The following is a 20,072-nucleotide window of genomic DNA, read 5'->3' on the forward strand; positions in this document are numbered from 1 at the left end:
CCGCCCGCCCGCCTCTCCCCCCCGCCGCCCCCGCCCGCCGGCGGCCGAGCCGTGTCAGCGGCGGCAGCGCCGCAGCCCCGCGCTCCGGGCGGGCGGGGAGGGGCGGCGGCGGCGGCGCGGCGCGGCGCGGAGGCTGCAGACAAAAGGAGCCGCGCTTTCCTGGGGCAGGCCACCTCTGCACCGCCGACTCGGTTTCCCTCTGTACCCAAAAACCGGAGTAGGGCGCGCGGCCCGGTGCCCCGTAACTCCCCGGTGCCCGAAGGCCCCGCCCTCCTGGAAGAATGCAGAGGTGAGGCCCAGGTCCCGCGGTCTCTCTTCTCTGCCCTCTGCGCCCCCACCCGCCCATCCTCGCGCCCCGGGTGGGTGCCTAGCGGGCCCGAGCGCTCTGGAGGTGTTTGGTGTTTCCTACGGGAGCATCCAGTTGTTAGTTACATTCATCCTGGAGGAAGCGGATGAACCCAGAGAGGTTGAACTACTTACCCTAGGCCACACAGCGTGTGAGAGGCAGGGCTAGGACTGATACCCAGACCAGACCAGGGTGCACCTCGACTACTCCATCCTCCTAACCGGTGTGCTGCCTCTCCAGGCTTTGAACCACACAGCTGTCCCTAACAGCGCTTCTGGAGTCAGGTCGCTGCTGGAGAAGGACTTGCTGACCCCAGCCCCACCTGGGGGCCCTGCAGGATCTGGCCTGCCTCCTCTCCCCGCTCTGCCTCATTGTTCAGTAGGCCAGGCCCCTGTGGCACCAGAGAGACTAGCATGCCAGAGCTGGAACCTTAGGTGGAGGGCCTTGCCCCAGGGCAGCAAGAGGCCCCTTTGAGGGAGCAGTGAGCAAGAAGACCCAGGGCCTCTATCCTCTCTTCCTCTTTCTCCAGGTGATCCGACTCCCCAGGAGATTTCCAACATCTGCCTCAGTAGGCCCATCTGGGAAATACGCATGGAAGGAGCAGTGGGGGTTCCAGCCCATTCTCTAGGGAGAAGCCTCAACAGGCTTCAGCTTCTCCTGTCTCTCCTCATACCTGTCCTAGAGCATCACAGTTCCCTCCTGCCTCCTTCTGCCTGGGGCACTCCTCACTCCTACCTCCTCCCCCAGCCACTTCCTCAGACCCACTCCCATCCTTCCAGATTCCCAGGAAGTGGCATGGCACCTCCTGCAGGAAGCCTTCCCTGACCACCTTCCCTCACCTTGACTACCTCACCCCTCTGCTCCTAGAGCATTCTGTACAGATACCGAGGAGACACCCTACAGATGGGAATAAGTCTGTGGGGAGGGTCAAGTGGGTTAATCTATGTAAATGTCAGTCTCCAGGTAGTAGGTGCTAGCTATTGGGACTATCCTTGTGTCTCCTTCTCCCGCTACTTATCAAGAGAACACTTGGGAATGGCTATGAAAGGTCCCTGAGGGCGGGGACTGTGTCATTTCTCCATTTTCTAGCTCCCAGCTCCTAGCACCATGCCTAACACCATGCCGACACACACAATTAAGGTCCGCATCGGAATAAACTGAGGAAGAAATGGGCAATTGTGGTGTGGTAGGCTGGAAAATACCCCCTGCAGGTAGTCACATCCTCATCTCCAGGACCTGTAAATGATCCCCCTACCGGAAAAAGAGTCTTTGCAGCCAAGATTAATTTAAAGATCTGGAGATATATCCTGGGTTATCGAGCTGGGTTCTAAACACAGTCACACCTATCCTATAAGAAAGAGGCCGGGGCACCTGGATGGCTCAGTTGCTTGGCCATGTGGCTCTTGATTTTGGCTCAGGTTGTGTGCTCTTTCACTCTCTCAACTGAATAATTTTTAAAAATCTTAAAAAAAACAAAAAAAAAGAGGCAGAGGGAGATGTGACACAAACAGGAGAGAAGGCGACGTGATAACACGGACCAGAGATCAGTGATGCAGTCATAAGCCAAAGAATCTGGCAGCTACCAGAAGCTGAAGAGAGAAGGCAAAGAATCTTCCCTAGAGCCTTCAGAGCGAATGCGGCCCTTGATTTTCAGACTTCTGGCCACGGGAACAGTCACAGAATACATTTCTGTTGTTTTAAGCCACCTGGCATGTGGCAGTGTGTCATCATAGTGGGGGAATCCCACACAGCTGGGCTGGAGACCAAGTTCTGCTCTCTTCACCCCCTGATTCTGCATGACTTCACTCTGCCAAGCCTCGGTGTTCCTGCCTGTAGAGTGGGGACAGGAGTTCCTACCTCGCAGAGGTCTTGCAGATTTGAAATGAGAAAACGCACGTGGCTGCTGTTTGGGGTCCACCGTGGAGAGGTCTAGAACCAGTCTGAAAGGGGGAGGCATTTCTGATTTTCCGGTAACTTGACTTCTTCATCCATGATGTGTGGAAATAGGGCAGGGTCCGGTTTCTTCTTGCTCTCAAGCTGCTGTTGATTTTTGTTTTTTTTTTTAACCATGAATAATTAGCGCTCTGGAAAGGAGGAAGGTGGTGTGAACTCACTTGCTTTTTTCACCTGGCCTAAAATATGCTTGGCCAGTAGAGACACCTGCCGAAGCAGCGGGCACTGGCTGGGGGTGCCAAGGGCAGGGGCAGGAGGCGCCCAGGCGAGCAGGGCATCTACAGAACTTGTCCTCCCTTGTCTGGAGGGGTGCCCAGGAAGCTGGTGTTCTCCCTCACTGTGAGGTGCCCACGCAGAAGCTTCCCCACCCCTCGCAAGGGAGCAGGCCCAACCGATTGCTAACCTTCCTTCCAAGATCCTAAGAAGAGCGTCCAAACCTTACTTATTCTTCCCAAGTGCGTTCCAAATCCTGTCACCTGCGGCGGAAATGGCTCCTAACAGTGGCTTCCGGCCGAGGGGCACCGGATCAGAATTCCTCTGGGGTCGGCTTCCAGCAGCAGGTCTCACCTACCGGAAGTCCGCTCCCCGCGGATCCGCACATTGCCCCGGTCCCAGCGCTCTCTGCTGCCCCCTACTGCAGGAGAGAAGAACTCCCAAGTCCGCCGCGGAAATCCGCAAACACCCTTGAACGTTGGACCCCAGCTGGGCCCTCTGTTCTGGAGGGCAGGAAGGCCCTCTACCATACTGTCGGTCCATTTCTGGAGCATGAGCCTTGACTGCAAGACACTGACGCAACACAGTCGATCGATGAAATGCCTGGCTAGTCTTAAGCATACCGTTCCCTCTGGCTGGAATGCCCTTCCTCTTCTCTCCGCAGCCGTCCCACAGAGGCCACCTCCTCCAAGAAGTCTTCCCTGGGTGAGTTGCCCTCACCGCTCTGTTGTTACAGAACTCCATGCAGACTCCCCTGGAGTGTTTTTGTGATGCTCCGTGATGCCCTGCCCATGTGCTGACCTTCCCCTGGCCAGGGCGCCAGGCCCTCCGCGTCTCTGATCTTCGGGACATTAAGGACAAAGGTATCATTCCAAGACCAAGAAGGGAGAGCTGACGCCAATGTCAGGGGCACACCCTCATCCGGGGGTTCTGGTGTGATTGTGTGCACGTTCACTCGTGTGTCTGATGTGCGTGTGTGTGCACACACTTACATGTATGTACTGTTAAAATACAGGTATACAGCCCTGGTGACCTCGCTGGACGGGGGTACCTTTGGATCTCCTTTCTTCTTTTGGGAAGACCCTTCCTCCGGCCTCTGAAGCAACACCAGCTAGCCCTTCCTGAGGCCTACTTCCTGACGGGCGCTGGCAAGAACCAAGGGCTCTGAACCAGCTCTGCTTTCTCCAATGGCTCCGGGAGGACACTTTTTAATTAACTCTATCTTCAGGTGAGGGAAATGAGGGGGCAAAGGGGGGCTGGGGGTGGGGTTTGAGGTAAACTGCTCAAGGTCACAGAGCTGGTACCTGTGAGAGCAGGGCTTGACTCTAAGCAGTGAGGCCTGCTTCCTCTCCTCTGCTTTTACTCCCTGATAGCACCCAAGTCTCTCTGTCTTCATCGAGAACCCCCCCCGCCCCCCACCACAAGGTGTGCTCAGAGCCTCCAAGTGTCTTGGCTGGGGAGTCAGACCGAGAGCAAATGTGTCCCAGGGGACTTTGTTTGTCCTGCAGGTCTCAGAACACACAGAACAGCCAGGCCCAAGATCACAGCCTGGTGCTGTGACGGGTGCTGACTCCCGTGGGGGCCACCTGCTGACATCCTCTTACTCCCAGCATGTGGGCAGATACTCCGCACTGTTGGGAGTCTGGCAGGCCCGTCTTGGACTCCTGCTGCTTTTCATGGGAGGTATGTGACAGGAAGGCCCCGGGTACAGGTTTCTGGGACAACTGGGTAACTCAGATCATATCCCAGGGTCCTGGGTTTGAGTCCTACAGCAGGCTCCCTGCTCTGTGGGGAGTCTGCTTCTCCTTCTGCTCTTCCCCCAGACCCCCTCATGTTCTCTCTCTCAAATAAATAAAAAATCTTAAAAAAAAAAAAGGTACATGTTTCAGACTCAGAGGGCTTGGGGTCTACATCCTGTCTTGGCCACTTATGAGCCATGTGACCTTGGTCAAGTGACTTAACCTCAGTGTTCTTATCTCTAAAATGGGCTTCACCCACTGAGCGACTCAGGTGCCCCCTTATCTCTAAAATGGGGATAATCCTGTCTACCTCACAGAGTTGTAGAGACAAAATAAGAGCGGGCGTACCTTCCCACCTCAGTATTGTCACAAAATAGTGGTATAAACAGAGTAATGTTTGGTGCACACAGTGCTGTTGATCAGCTTTCTAGCTAATCATCATGTTGGAGTGGAGGCTCATGTCCCAAGGTGCCTGGAATATATATATATATATATATTTTTAAGATTTATGTATTTATTTGAGGGGGGAGGGGCAGAGGGAGACAGAGAGAGTCCCAAACAGGCTGCACACTGAGGGCTCAGCTGGACACGGGGCTCGATCCCAAGACCCTGAGATCACGACCCGAGCCGAAGCCAACAGTCAGGTGCCCAACTGACTGCACCCCCCACGTGCCCCACAAGGTGCCTGGGATATTAACAAGGGCTCAATAAATGGGTAAATGGCAGGCAGTGTCACTGTGCTGATTCTTAGCTCCCCCTTTCGTGGAGCCCCTCGCTCCAGGGGATTATACACTCTGCTTTACGGAATTCAAATAGCCATGCACGTGTGATGCGCTTTGGCTAGCAAAATGTGGAGGAAGTATTGCTTACGGATAAGCTTAGGAGACCAACCATGGTTCTCCATGCCTCTTGTCCCCTGCCATGGGATTGGCGATGTCCCAGATGGATGCAGCTTGTCACCTGGGTCATGGAATAAAGATGAGAAGTGGGTAAGATAGTTACTGAAGGGTGACTAGGCCCAGCCTGACTGCCCCGGGAGGAGGGATCCTGGTTATCCCAAAGGCCTGGTGATTGGAGAGCCAGAGACTGTCAGGATGGAGGATACCTGCCTGCTACTCCCTTTGATGCAAACTCACTCCTTGACTTTTGGGAAACCCAAAGTCTCAAAAGGAAAAGTGAGTGCCCAAGATCACAAAGCTTCTTGGTGACAGACATGGGACCATGGCCTAGGTGGCCTCTTGGTCCCCATCGGCATTCCTTCCCAAACGGAAGTGTTGGGGCAGGAGCTGGGGCAGGTGAGCCTGGAGGGACTGATGCAGAATCTCAGGCATTGGGCTCAAGGCACAGCTACAGACCCACCACCCCTACCCCAGAAGCTTGAAAACCGAAGAAAACAGAAATCTAAGGTGTCCTCGTTTTGCGGAGTACACCTCTGGGAGGGGAATGAGGGCTGGGAGCTGGACTGGACAAGCCAGGATCACTGAGATTTGGAGACACGAAGGCTGGGGGGGGGGGGTCAGGTTTCCTGCTGGGAACCCCACCGGCAGTGACACTGCACAGGAGGCACAGGAAGGTCACCTTGGGGTGGAGGCTTCCAAAGGCCTCTTGGGAACCAACTGAGGTGCAGTGGTTTTTTCAGGTAAGCTCTATGCCCAGCGTGGGGCTCAAACTCACAACACTGAGATCAAGAGTCACATGCTCTACCGACTGAGCCAGCCAGGCCATGTTTAAAGGGGGCTCCAGCAGGAAGCCTGGCCTCCAGCAGGAGCAGCCCAAGGAGCAAAACAGCAAAGGAGCGAGAGGACTCCCAGGACTCAGTCAGGCTGCCTTCCGGAAGAGAGACCCGATTCTCCCGCGCTCCCTGCTGTTCAGGGTAGGTAAGAGCACGCCTTAGAAGAAGCATTGCTTTTCTAGACATCTATGTATAAACTATATGTATCAATGTATATGTATACACATATAAATGTAATTTGGGATCAGCCCTCATACGTGGTTTTTAAACTCTTGAGTCTATTGGAAGTTTTCCTTCAAATTTAAATTTATTTATTTATTTGGTCAGACAGAGCAAGCACAAACGGAGCAGCAGGCTGAGGGAGAAGCAGGCTCCCCACTGAGTAGGGAGCCCGAGGCGGGGCTCCATCCCAGGACCCTGGGATCATGACCTGAGCTGAAGGCAGAAGCTTTAACCCACTGAGCCATGCAGGCGTCCCTTTAAACCCATTTTTAAAAAAGATTGATTTAATTGGGTGAGAGAGAGAGAGAGAGCACAAGCAGGGGGAGGGGCAGAGAAAGAGAATTCCCAAGTGGAGTTCCCATTGAGCATGGAGGGGCTCGATCCCAGGACCCCAAGATCATTACTGAAGCCAAAATCAAGTGATGGAGGCTCAGCTGACTCCCTTTAAACCCATTTTAAAAGGCTGCATAAGGAGGCCCTGTCAGCTTTCAGAAAGTGCTGGATGAACGTAGATAATTAAGCCAACAATTGGCTGTGTCCAAGTGTTCTGGTTTACAAATAATACTTTGATGGAAGTCTTAGCAGTCTGATTACTTGTTTCTCCTGCCTAGATTCCCAGATACAGGGTTACTGGGGCAAACAATGTGGATGTTTTTAAGGCTACTGGTAAAGAAAGGTGAGGTCAAGCACACAGGTAAGTCCATCACACTTCTTTCCTGACCAGCACCAAGTATTAGATATCTTGCTGATTTGACAGATGAAAATATTTCACTATTTCTATTGGCAATATTTTTCGCTATGAACTTTTCATTGTATAGTAATTAGCAATTGTACAGTGTTTCCTTTCTGTGGATTAGCTATTCATGTCCTTTGCCCATTTTTTCTCCTTACATGGGCCTTTTCTTAAAGTTGATTTTAAGGAACTCTTTCTAATGAGAGCAATTTCTCAGTTTCTTGGCCTTTAAATTTTGGGCGTGAGTTCTTTGGACATGAGGACATTTTAAGCATAATCTTTAGGATTTTTCCCACTGCTTTTAGGCTTATAAAGTCCTTCCCTGTTGTGAGAGTTTCGATGTTCATGGCTAACATTTCTAGCTGTCCTTCTGGACAGTGGGGAATAGCTTTTTCTGACCCTTATGATTTATTTTGTGGTGCAGTGTGCCAAGTTCTGGTGGTGTCTATGGGAAGTGACGGCACATCTGCCGTTGGGCCTACAACTGCTAATGCAGGACCCTTCAGATGCTGAGCTGTCCAAGCCGGTAGCCACATGTAACTACCCACATTTAATAACTGAATTCCTCAGTCTCAATAGCCACATTTCATGGTTCTGACACCTGCGTGTGGCTGTGGCACCATGTCAGACAGTGTGTCTAATGGAACATTTCCGTTATTCCATGGAGTGACTGGGCCAGGCTTCACTCTGCAGTCTTACCAGCCCTTTGCTGTGACGGCTGGGTTCTGTGGAGCCCTAGAAACTGGGTGAGCAGTGCCCCCTACCGACCAGTAGTGGACATGTAACAGGGTGGGAAGCTTTTGTGGCTTTGATGTCAATGAGATTTGGGGGTTACTGCTTTTTCTTTCTTTCTTTCTTTCTTTTTTTAACTATAGTATAATTAGGATGTTTTTTGCTTGTTTCGTTCTTTTTTTTTAATGAGATGCCTCTGATGTCTTTATTATTTAAAGATTTTATTTGACAGAGATCACAAGCAGGCAGAAAGGCAAGCAGAGAGAAAGGGGGAAGAAGGCTCCCTGCTGAGCAGAGACCCTGATGCGGGGCTCAATGTGAGGCTCGATCCCAGGACTCTGGAATCATGACCTGAGCTGAAGGCAGAGGCTTTAGCCCACTGAGCCACCTAGGTGCCCCTGCTTGTCCCATTCTATTTACTTTAATTGTATTGTAAGTCTGAAATACTTAAAAAGTTTCTGTATTACCTAGTAGGGGAAGTTTCCAATTACACTTTTTCCCCCACTTGGCCATGCTTTCTTGTTTACTCTCCAAGATGTACCCTAGTATCATTTTTTAGGATCTTGATGGGAAGGGCATTAAATCAGTAATTTGGGAAGACTTGGAACTCTGTAACGTTCAGTATTTCCACCCAGGACTGTGGTTTGTCTTTCTATTTCCTCAGCTCTTCGGACCGGCCCCTCCCATGCTCACCTGCTTCGTGGCGCTGGGCCGTATGAATGCATAGCAGGAGAAAAGTAAGGACAACACAGTGACTTTTGTATAAGGCAAAATCAATTCCTCTGAAAGAATTTCCCCTCTCCCTAGCCTTTGGGATTGAAATCGCCTTTGCATTATAAAAACACTTTCTTTTTTGCTTTTTTCTAAACGCATGAATTGACAAAATACATTTTGGAAATTTCACTGATCTGTGACATCTGAAAACCTGAGTTAGTTTAGGCCTTTATTACATAGACGTAGGTCATCTCCATTTTGGCAGGCATTTTTGCATTGGGATTGCTACTGTGAATGAGGTCTTTTTTCCTAGTACATCTGTTTCTACAGTTCTCTGATAATGGAGCGCCTTAAGTGTTACTCAGCAACCCTCTGCTGAGTACCTTGAACCAGCACGACCCCTGTAACGGGAAGCTCAGAGTCTAGCCAGGGAAGTAGCAACGGTTGATCATAACACTGTTCACAAGAAGCTGTTAACAGAATCAACAGAAGGAAGTGCCTGAACAGAGCTATTTCTGGGAGGTGCTGATGCTGGAATTCATTTGTGAAAACAAGGGGTCCAATAATGCTTCCTCCATGAATGAATGCATGCTGAAACTCGAAAGTTGACTACTTTTTTTTTTTTTTTTTTTTAGAAGTGTAGGGGTGGTAGTGAGTCTTTGCTTGAAGCATGGATCACCTATTCCCATTTCCCTTCTGTCCTCCATCCACAGGTTACTGAATTGATAAGAGAGCATCCCTTGCCATCAATTTCTCATTGCACTTTGATTTTGGGCCAGATTCATAGATTCAGAGTACCCCGATTTTTGCTGTTCTGGGGCTAAGGCATGTTTTTATGGAACTAAAACGTAGAAAGTTAGGGTGCACTGCCCAAAATGGGACCAAAAAACGGAGGAAAAACTCTTTTCTGGTGTGCTGCTTTCTGCCCAGATGCTGCTCTGCTCCCCGTGCTCCCCGGGCCAGGTCATCCCAGCCTCAGCGGCCTTCTCTAGCACTAGATGTAACTCCACCTGGACACACTTCTGGGTCATTTCTCAAATCCCGGAGGGTGTCCCAGAAAGCAAAAGTCTGTGTGTTCAAGAAATGGGCATGGGGCCCCACAGAGGATAAAGAATATGGTCTATGTCCTCAAGGCACTTGCTGTCAAGGGATGGAGTGGTATGGTCCAAGCGGTTATTATCCCAAAGATATCCCGTTTTGGGTAGCATGCTTTGGGCCCCAGGGTATGCCTGGGGATACAGCTATGCCTGGGTACCCAAGGCAATCACCTCAGAGGTTTTAAACTCTGCCTGTCCCTCCCAGGGCCCCATCCCTGGAGTCTGCCTTTGCCTCAGAGGTTTGGGATAGACCCAAGAGTATCAGGAAGCTCTTCAGGTGAGGGACACCTGCTTTCTCAGTCTTCCCATAAACAGAGCAGCACTTGCCTCAGACCTGCAGGAACCAGCATCATGGTGTTTTAGTCTTTCATTTAATGCCAGACACTGTTATCCTCCTAAGGCCCAGCTCTGTCCTGGCTACAGGATTTAGGCTGGATTCTTTCTCCATCTGGAAGTAGCCCACATAATGAGGTAAAGAAAATAGTAAAGCTTGTAGCAGCTGAGCCCGAGAGTGTTTTCCAGTGTTTACGCATGTAGTGTCATGACAGAGTCCGTTAAAGAGAGCTGAAAAGTTGGGAGAGCTTTTTACAGTCCTAACATAGGCCCTCTGACTGCTCGATCTCAGGGTGTCCTGGCATTTCTAAGTGCTTGTGTTAAAAGACAGCTTCTCCCAGAGTCACCCCTTGGCAGGTTGGCAGGTTCTGAAAGAGCATTTGATGGCATTCAGGACCTGCAACTCCAGGTTGGCCTACTGAAGATTTTAAGCTGAAGGAGTCTGAGAAGATGGTGGAGGCATGCACTCTGACCTTGCCCCTGCCCTGAAAATGGGACAGAAAACCCTCCTGTGAGAGGCATCCTCCCTGTGCCCAAAAAAGCAGAGCGTCCTTATCGCCAAAGAGAAGACAGTGGCAACGTGCGGGCCTTGCTAAGGTCCCCCAGTTGACTACACTTACCTCATTCTCTTGGACCTATCACATTCCTCCACGACCGCCTGCTCTTCATCAGACCAACCACAGAAACACTCAGGGTTCACAGTTTCTCCAGGTCTTCATTTTCTTAGGAAGGCTCCTGTGTCAAGGACACTTGTATGAAAACAGAATGCATCTGTGTTGTGTGCTTCTCTTCTGTTGGGCTGGTCTCATCAGTTTATTTTCAGTCCAGCCAGGGACCCAAGGCTCAAGGAAAACTCTTTCCTCCCCTACACATTTCACCTTAATTATTTTACTTTTTGTTTTGAGAGGTTCTGGAAATAGAAAGGTCTTTCCCACGGAGGGGTTAGGGGAGGGAGGCAAACCCAAGGTATCCTTAAAAGGAAGAAAATGGCCTTGATGTTTCAAAAGATCAGGGAGAAGGGGGGGGGGGGGAGAAGTGAGAAATCAGAACTGAGGCATGTGAAGAAATTAAACAACTCCCCACATCTTAGAGCAGATTGAATTTACATTTTACTTAAAAAAATGGAGGGGGGGTAGAGTACATACACAGGGAGGAAGATGGGGTGGGGAACAACAGTGATCTGAGATGGAGTTCTACAATTTTCCCCTACAATGGTCGGTTCTGACTATTGGGCAGTATCTCTCCTGCTGGCGTCCAGTATTAACAAGGTCGTAGACGAGGGAACTGCCAGAGTCTAGGCCCAGATGGAAAGGAGAGGAAGTTATCATATACAATGTAAGTTTACAATACACAGATTTTCTTTAAATGATGTGACGCAGTCGCAGGAAGAAGTTAACAATACTAACACGAGAATAATCAAGTTTTTGTTATCCATGTACAGCAACTAACTGCTTTACAAAAAAGCAAAATAATACAATATATCATCACATGTATTTACAGTGTAGTAAATATACTTTTCTGTCAAATTTTACACAAATTATTTACAGGTGAATATACTGCTTTAAAAAAAATTGTGTGGCTGACACGAAGAGTGAATTTTTGTATAAATCCATTGCATAACATTGAATAAGACATGCCTCATTATGCCTGGAGGGTTGTGAAGGGTGTAAAACAAAACGAGAAAACAAACAGAAAGGTCCAAACAAACTAAAAAACCCTAAAACTCACTAAACAGGGAGGGAGGGCTACCAGCTTCTGCCCTGTGGGGGTGGCAGCTGACCGCTCATGGTAGGGTCCTCAGCACTGGGCTCAGGACTGGCCCAGGGCTGGCATTCAGCAATGAACATGTTGGTTGAGTGGATGAAGGATAGAGCTTTGCTGCTTTCCCCCAAAGCCAGTGAACTGTATTTTCAACATAGGCAAACAAGGGCCCACCCCTGGGACTGGAGCAGTGATAAAACAGGTGGGTTATGCACAGTGGAAACGTGATGAGTTGATAATGTTTGCCTCTTAAAAAAAAAAAAAAAAAAAATCCCAAACAAATGACTTCTAATGTTCTGTACAGAACTTAAATCAGATTATAATGGAAAATCTGCCCCGAACTGCAGGTTTCTCATGCAGATTACGGTACGAGGCCTAAGAGTGTTTCATTTCTCTGGGGAAGCATATTGGTGAGACTTAGCTCACATTCACTTTAGTTACTTGGAAAGCTAGATTTTCCTCAAAAGTCAGAAGTTCTCTAAACAAGGTAAATTTTAAACCTTAGTAGGTTTTCAGATTTCCAGAAGTATTTTCAGTTCAAAGAAGGCTCAAATTTGATTTGTGCAACGCTGATCATTTCATGAGGTACTTCAAGTGAATTCATTCCATTCATTACACTAGAGGGAGATAACGAATAAATTTAAGAAACAGCATACCCTTGGAGAACTTATTATGGAAACACTATTTTTTTTAAAACAGAAAACCTTTGGCAGTTTCTCTATTTTGATGGGAGAAGCAAAATAGCATAACACCCACCAACATGCACCAAATCAACCAACAAAGAGGAAAAACATGGAACCACAATGATTAAAGGCTCATATCTGCCTTTTATTCCAGGATCCAAGAAGTTGCGGTACCTTCCCAGAAGCACTGGGTTGCAGGAAAACCAAGACTATTGCCGCTTGGCATCAGGATGTTAAGCATCTATTTCTAAACTCAGTTCTCATCTCAGCAGTTTTATAGTCCTAGCTGCTCTGTTACTATGAACATTCTACTCTAACGCAGCCTCTACAATAGTTAAAAATGAAAAGTTTAGTTAATTGCACCTGTCTTCAATATTGTCCAACAATTCTAAGTCAAAATAACTATTAATACTAAAGTTTTTTCCTTTTATTTTGGCAAATGGTTCTTGCTTTTCCCAGACTGTAAACAAATTAAAAAAATTAAATTCTTGTTATTTCTGAATATCAAAAGCAATTTTATTTACATTAACATATTACATTGTTACTGTGTGGATAAATGTGAGATGTGTTATATTATTAAAATCAGAACACTTCAATGTACCATTATTTATTGATTTAGCTGTGGAATTTAATTTACTGAAATCCACTCATGAAACAGCACTACAGGAAGCTCCCCCTCCCCTAGGTATCTTTTCCCCTCCCAAAGCCATTACATCGTAACATATAAAGGGAACCTGGGAGTAGGGGGATATCTTTTTGTAATAAATATGGTTTAGATCTAATCTGGAACATCCAGATACTACTACTATGTTCACTGAAGTCAAATCATTTTGCATACTGCAGGTACCACAAAAAAACTGGATCTGCATTACTGTGGAAATTCCAACACCAGGATAATCCATACCGTTCAGTATAGCAGCAACTCTTAAGGTCCCCTACTGTCATCCTAATGCAGGCTGACCAGTCCTTTCACAGTGATTAAATGCAATTCTATCATATAGAACCCAAATGTTTTGCTAAAAAGATTCCTGATTTTTTTGGAGGGGAGGGGGAAGATTACAAGACACTTAAAATACATGTTATCAAAGAAATTTTTGATAATATACACTATACTCTGTGTTTCTGGGAAAATTATTAAACAAAATAAAAGCATCAGCTACTCTAAAAGTCACGTACCATTTCATTTTGCTATGGAGCTAATGCAAACATCTATGAAAATTACCTTCAAGGAACAATTTTCAATACTTTGTTCATTGATTACCCTGCTTAGAATTATTTAGGAAAGAAGAGAAGGAGCGGGGAAACATATAGTTACTATACTTAGTATAGTTTTGGCTTATAAAAACAAAAAACAACTTTTAGTATATTTAAAGGTTAAAAGATAATCAACGGAGGAAAACAATAAACTAGTTTGGATGACTGAGTTTGGATAAGGCTTCAGAACCCATCGCTTTAATTCGGTAATGTTAAGATATATGTGGTTATGCTTATTTTCCTGTAATTATTGCTAATACTCAAGTGTTAGTACTTCTTAAGAACTCATTACAAAATACCAAATCCCTCATCCCCCCCACCCCCCAAAGTACCTTGCCTGTGGCTTTATGGTGTGAAGTCACTGAGGTGTGACCTCTATGGTTCCTTCAGGTGTGTAAGGTAAAAAAAAGTCCACAGCTAAAAGATTAAACATACTGGGGTTATAGTAGTATTTCTCCCATAAACTTCTATCTTGAAAAGTGTGTAAATAAGACTAACACTTTACTGTGTATGATGAAGAAGGGGAAACAGAGAAGGCAGAGAGCTCTGTGCAAATGGCTTTCATAGCTGGCCAGTGGTAGCAAGTATTCGAGAATCCATCCTCTTTCACAATTGGGATGTTCTCAGTTCAAGCGTCCTGACCTCCCACTTTCTTTGCAGTTGTTCTGAACACCTGCTTAAACCAGACACACCAAAAGTAGAAGGAAAACAAAGTCAAAGAAAAAGCAGCATTAAATTTAGGCAATGCTTCCAAGAGTTGATCATCTGGCAACATGGCAGACGTGGGCAGGCTCATTAAAGACATGAAGTGCAGCGTCACAGCACGGTGGTGAAGGGGTCACTAGTGACGAGCCCATGTGAGTTATGTCTGTTTGAAAAAGGAAAGAAAGAAAGCTTCACACGATCTTCTTAATGCTATTACGTTTGAAACTGCCAGCGCTTCTTTGCTTCTGCACTTGGCTTGCGGATCCATGGCGAGTTCGTCCACTGTTACAGTGCCCAGTGGTGGGGGAGAGTTCAACGTTCTCCTTGTCGATTCCTGGAGAGAAGCAGAGCAGTTAGTTACTCCCCCTCCTCTGCCATCAAGCTCCAGGTCTGAATCTCATGGTGTGGGTAGGATACCACCTGGCCAATTGTTTTCGCATATTTCAATAGTCAACCACTAGGATGTTTACAAAGACCTTGCCACACAGAAAATGTCACATTTTGTTAAGCAAAAATTGCTATCATAGCAGAAAAACAGCGTAAGGGGGGAAAAAAACCGTAACAACTGAGAAGCTGCCAGGGAAAGCTAGAGGCAGGCAGGCTTGAGCTGAATGAAGGCTAGCAGCTACCAGGAAGATTAGGGCTCCTTCCTCCACATCATACCAGAAGCTTCCAGCAGAGGTCAGCTTCTAGCCACATATCCTTACTGGTGTTTCTACACAGAATATACTCTAGTTGCAGAAGGTACTGAAATTTGTCACTTCAAAGAAAGGAAGATACTTTCTTCTTCTTTTTTTTTTTTAATCATAGCGCCTCTCCCAAAGGAACTCCGATATTTACTGAGAAAATAATAGAGGCTATAAGTTATACTGCAGACTCTTCTTTAAAGTTTTCAATTATGGCAAATCCCTTCGTGTTCCGCACCTAAAATAGATGCCATTCATTTCTTTCATGGAGGAGACTTAACCTCCAAAAATTGGGCCATACTGTGAATTCTAGAAGCAGTCCAAGCAGTAACTGCATAAAAGTAACCAGAAGCAAAAAAATAAAGGAAAAAAAAAAAGATATTTTTGCCCATTCCACTAGTAAAGATTGCAAATTAGATAGGTAACAGAATAGTGGTTACTGAGGACCGCAGTGACTGGAAGGGGGGAGGCGGGTGGTTTCTTGGGGGTGCTGGTAATGTTCAGTTTCTTGATCTGTATACTTTCCTGTCTGTTACACTTCAATAAAATTTACCAAAATAATCAGTGATTATATCCATCTGTGGCATAACTTGTGGGAGAGCAGAAAGCTGGACAGCATTTTAGCAATTTATATCAAAACGGAAAGTTCTGCTTGATATTTACTGATACAGAAAGATGGCCATAATTTTGAAGTAAGGAAAAAAATTTCTCACATACAGATTAAAAAAAAAAGGGGGGGGTGGGTGGGACAACAGCTTCAAGAAACTTCCACTTCTGGATGGTGTTAATGCAGGTGATTTTTATTTTACTCTTACTGTACCATTTGAATTTTAAAATATAAATGAAATCTGAGAGAGGAAAAATAATTGGTTTTGGACAAAGCACCATTTCAAGTCTAAAAGTATTCATGTTACAGAAAATGGACGTATATCTACACATGTGCCTTGTGGCTCCTGAGCAGGAAATGGATTTGTGATGATCTTCTAGGAGCCACACATCATTTAGATGCAGACTTGTGTTCAATTCAGAGTGTGAAGTATCTGGAGGCACATGGCCAGATTTCCAGAGGCTCAATAATGGTTTACTGTCTGTAACTTATCAGAGGAACACGGGGTATTTCTTAGTGCTTTTTTATGAAAAAGTGCACTGGGCGAGGGGTCTGCATGCAGCTCAAGGACGTCTGCCACCCCCCTCGAAGAGCCACGCACGGTGGACTGGTATCTCAAATATGCTCTATTCCAATCATATGTGTAGAAAGATGAATGGAAGAAAGGATACCACAATGTCCACAGAAGTTTCTGGCTAACAGAATTCTGGATGATTTTTATTCTCTTCTATGTATCTGCATCTTCTCCAGAGTGAATTTTTAAGAAAAATAACAAAATTGACAGGAGGCTGCTTGTCACCTCCAGCGTGCCCTGAACTCTGTGGTGCGTGTCTGCACAAGCTCCCTCTGGTGCCTTGCCTGTCTCCACAAGATAAATTCGACCCACGTTTTCCTCATCTCCATTTCCTTCAGGATGACTCTGCTGGGTCCTGCCAGAGCTCCCAGCTCCCCCCCTCTCTCCCTGCTTCTAGATGGCATTTATATGTCTTACATTCTGCCCCTGTTACCACAGCTTGTGTATACGTCTTATTCCCTCTATGAGAATAAAAGCACCTAGAAAAGCAAAGATCATTTATTATTCATTTTCATTTTCTGGTAAGATTTAGTTGGTATCTTTTTCAGTAAATATTGGTTGAACTGAATGCTTCCATTTTAAAATATGATCATTGCTGTAACTCAGAGCCCAAAAGCATGCAGCCCCTGATCTGCAGGGTGTGGTGCCACATTTTGAGTGGAAAAGAAAAGAAAAATATTCTTTTTTAGCTTCCTGCATTTGAAATTATCATGAACTTAGTGCATCTGACTTTCCATTTCCTTAAATCTGCTTGTGGCCTACAAAGTTCAAGTCCACAGTTTCTTATGTGGATTCTTATCCTTCACAGAAAATAAGATTTAGGCAAAGCTAGGATTTAAACAAACAAGGGTTTGAAACAACTAGGGGACAGCTGTCAGGAGGAGCCCAGTGTGGCCCACCACGAGGAGGGACCGTGGCTCTCTGCCTTCAATCTGCCACCCTGGGGCTGGTTCTTGTATGCCCACCTGCGACACGGCATTGCTACTGAGAGACTCAGCTCACTCCACGGAGAAAGCAGTCATTACGCTGCAAGGTGGCAATGCTTTTATCTGAGGACAAGGGCCTGCTGCCCACCGATATTCTTAAGAATTAAAGTTACAGGGGCGCCTGGGTGGCTCAGTGGTTTAAAGCCTCTACCTTCGGCTCAGGTCATGATCCCAGGGTCCTGGGATCAAGCCCCACATTGGGCTCTCTGCTCAGCAGGGAGCCTGCTTCCTCCTATCTCTCTGTCTACTTGTGATCTCTGTCAAATAAATAAAATATTAAAAAAAATTAAGAATTGTCAAAAATTAAAGAAAAAAGGAATTAAAGTTACAGAAGTTGGGGTCACATAGATTAAGTCACTAGGGTGAAGCTAAGGATATTCTATTTTCTGTTAAACAATTAACCTTCAGGGGCGCCTGGGTGGCTCAGTGGGTTAAAGCCTCTGTCTTCGACTCAGGTCATGATCTCAGGGTCCTGGGATCGAGCCCCACATCGGGCGCTCTGCTCAGCAGGGAGTCTTTTCCCCCTCTCTGCCTGCCTCTCTGCTTACTTATGATCTTGGTCTGTCAAATAAATAAATACAATCTTTAAAAAAAAAAAGCAATTAACCTTCAGACCTTTAAATAAAATTTTTAAAACCTTATTTATTCCTGTTAAATGTTAAGGATAGAAAGCAAGGTATAAAGTCTTACACATATGAGGGTCTCTACTAGGTAAAAAAAAAAAAAAAAAAGACAACAGAAGAATATGTACTAAAATGTAAACGAGGGCGCCTGGGTGGCTCAGTGGATTAAGCCGCTGCCTTCGGCTCAGGTCATGATCTCAGGGTCCTGGGATCGAGTCCCGCATCGGGCTCTCTGCTCAGCAGGGAGCCTGCTTTTCTCTCTCTCTCTCTGCCTGCCTCTCTGCCTACTGTGATCTCTCTCTGTCAAATAAATAAATAAAATCTTTAATAAATAAATAAATAAATAAATAAAATGTAAACGAACCGTGATTATCTTAGAGTGGTGGGATCATGGGTGATTTTTTTCCTTCTATCCTTTAAATTTTCTAATTATTTTCTTAATGAGCATTTGTTTCCTTTTGGTAAAAAATGTTTAAGGGTCACTGACTTAGTCCCATCACTCATAGCCAAAAGCTTCCACGCTATGTGAGAGGCTGACATCCTACTTCCACTCTCAAATTAATTTTCATCTCAACTCTTACTTTTGTATGTGTGTTTTCTTCCTATTCAGTGACCCAACTCTATAAACCACACACAGGTAAATGTGGTTAAACTGATTCCCAACCTCACAGCAAAGCTGTATTACCTTAAAGATCAAAGGAGAAGCTGACATATACACCGTGGAGGGCCATTTTTAAGAAAAAAATTAATTAAACTGCATTGTATTTATACGAAGCTACAGCATTTTCGAGAAGCCAAGTTAGTAAGAAGCAGCAATCATAGTGCCCGGTTCTGACATTTCTGTTTCCCAGCATAATTAGCATGTTTGAGAATTTTGGCAGCAGCCTTTCTTTCTGCCTTCTATAGTGAAGTCTGGTCTTAGCATTCCATAGGAAGAACTCTCAGATGGTCAGCCAGACTGCTGAAATGCAGGCAGAATCCACCCTGCACTGGTATGGGCTGTAATTTAAATTAGGAAGCAGACCCTGGTGTCACCTCTCCGAGGCTTTGCACTCTGGTCTCTCTTAGGCCCCTAAGTATTGGCTCACCCTTCTGACCCTCAGTGGGCACAAAAGCAAAAAAACAAAACAAAAACAAAAACAAAAAAAACCCCCAGGAGGTGATGTAAACCCCAAAACTACCACCTGAATGAAACAAAGGTAAAAACTTCTGTGGTCCTGATTTCCTAGTTTAAGTTCTCCCACAGACAGGCTGTTGTCAAACATGCAGCCAAGTTAGAAACACGCAGGACAGAGGAAGCTGAAATTCTATGCAGTACTGCATGAAGAAGCACTACGCTTCAGTGAATTGTGGTGGTTCCTGATAAAGATGAAATCCTAAATAAAAGGTGTTATTGGCCAGAATTCAGTAAATCAAGAGGGAAAAATGATTAGAGTGCATGATGGTTAACTGAAGTTGTACGTCTATCTCCTCTGCTTGAACATGAGTTCCTTGAAGGCAGGTATAGGGTTTATTTATTTTGACAGCTGGGGATAGATCCAGCCTGACGAATAATAAAACACTTCATTTAAAAAATTCACCTAAATTTTAAGCGCCAAAATGGCTTTCCCAAACTGGAACCTCATACTTTCATGAAATAAAAGGATGGAATCCCTTTCAGTTCTTGAGAAGCTGAAGAAAAAGGGGTTAGGTGATTTGTGAGAAGTCACACCCCCAAAATAAAAGACGAATAACTCGCATCTCACACCACCTGCACGGGAGGGCTGGCAGGTTAGCTGACTCTGCGCTGCTTAGTTGATTACATCTATGCTATGGCAAACCTGTCAGAAAAATCTTATGGCATATATGAGAGGGCAAACATATCAGCAGGCTCATTTGTTTCATACAATGATGCAAACATGTCAGAAGACCCAGGTCCGAGTCTTGGTGGGATCAGACCCTAATTGGTTTTAGTTCTCAGTCTGTCAATTAAGGATAAGAGTAGATGTGCCTATTTCAAAGGGTTGTTAGAACACTCAGACAGGATCATCCAGGTGAAGACTTTCTGCACACAGATAAAATAATTCTACACAAATCAAGATGCTCCTAATACCTGAAATTAAAGACTAAGTGACATACTGAAAGGAGTATTAGAATGAATGCACAGTACTTGAATTTCACACTAGAATGTGTACCTAAGTTAATGCGAACCAGTACAAAATATAATAAATCGTAAAAGAAAAGGTAACTATAGCTTATTCTTAGGGACAGTAAATACCTTCACGAAGACATGTTAAATATGTGTTTAGAAATATTTGTATTTTAAGCTAGATATACAAAACCTTAAGAATTAACAAAACTTTTAATGTACTTTCTTTTTTTTTTTTTTTTTAATGTACT

The 20,072-nt window shown here is 45.8% G+C and overlaps 1 protein-coding gene, 1 long non-coding RNA gene and 1 other non-coding gene across 9 annotated transcripts in view; 1 reads left to right on the plus strand and 2 right to left on the minus strand.

Moving 5' to 3' along the window:
* Nucleotides 1-5,899: 5,899 nt before the first annotated feature.
* LOC132003556 (uncharacterized) lies at nt 5,900-8,413 on the plus strand. The gene is made up of 3 exons (XR_009400240.1): nt 5,900-6,124; nt 6,817-6,899; nt 8,335-8,413. It is a non-coding gene; the product is annotated as an uncharacterized LOC132003556 (long non-coding RNA).
* On the minus strand, nt 5,901-5,973 carry TRNAK-CUU (transfer RNA lysine (anticodon CUU)). Its single transcript has one exon. It is a non-coding gene; the product is annotated as a tRNA-Lys (tRNA).
* A 2,497-nt stretch (nt 8,414-10,910) lies between the features above and the next one.
* The window catches only part of NF1 (neurofibromin 1), a 252,360-nt gene continuing 243,198 nt past the window's right edge, over nt 10,911-20,072 (minus strand). For all 7 annotated transcript variants that reach the window (XM_059379759.1, XM_059379760.1, XM_059379758.1 and 4 more), the window contains one exon: nt 10,911-14,551. In XM_059379759.1, coding sequence (XP_059235742.1) covers nt 14,409-14,551 — 143 coding nt within the window. In that variant the 3' untranslated portion in view covers nt 10,911-14,408. The remainder of the gene's footprint in view (nt 14,552-20,072) is intronic.

Source organism: Mustela nigripes, chromosome 16 (genome assembly GCF_022355385.1).
Source record: "Mustela nigripes isolate SB6536 chromosome 16, MUSNIG.SB6536, whole genome shotgun sequence".
Lineage (NCBI taxonomy): Eukaryota > Metazoa > Chordata > Mammalia > Carnivora > Mustelidae > Mustela > Mustela nigripes.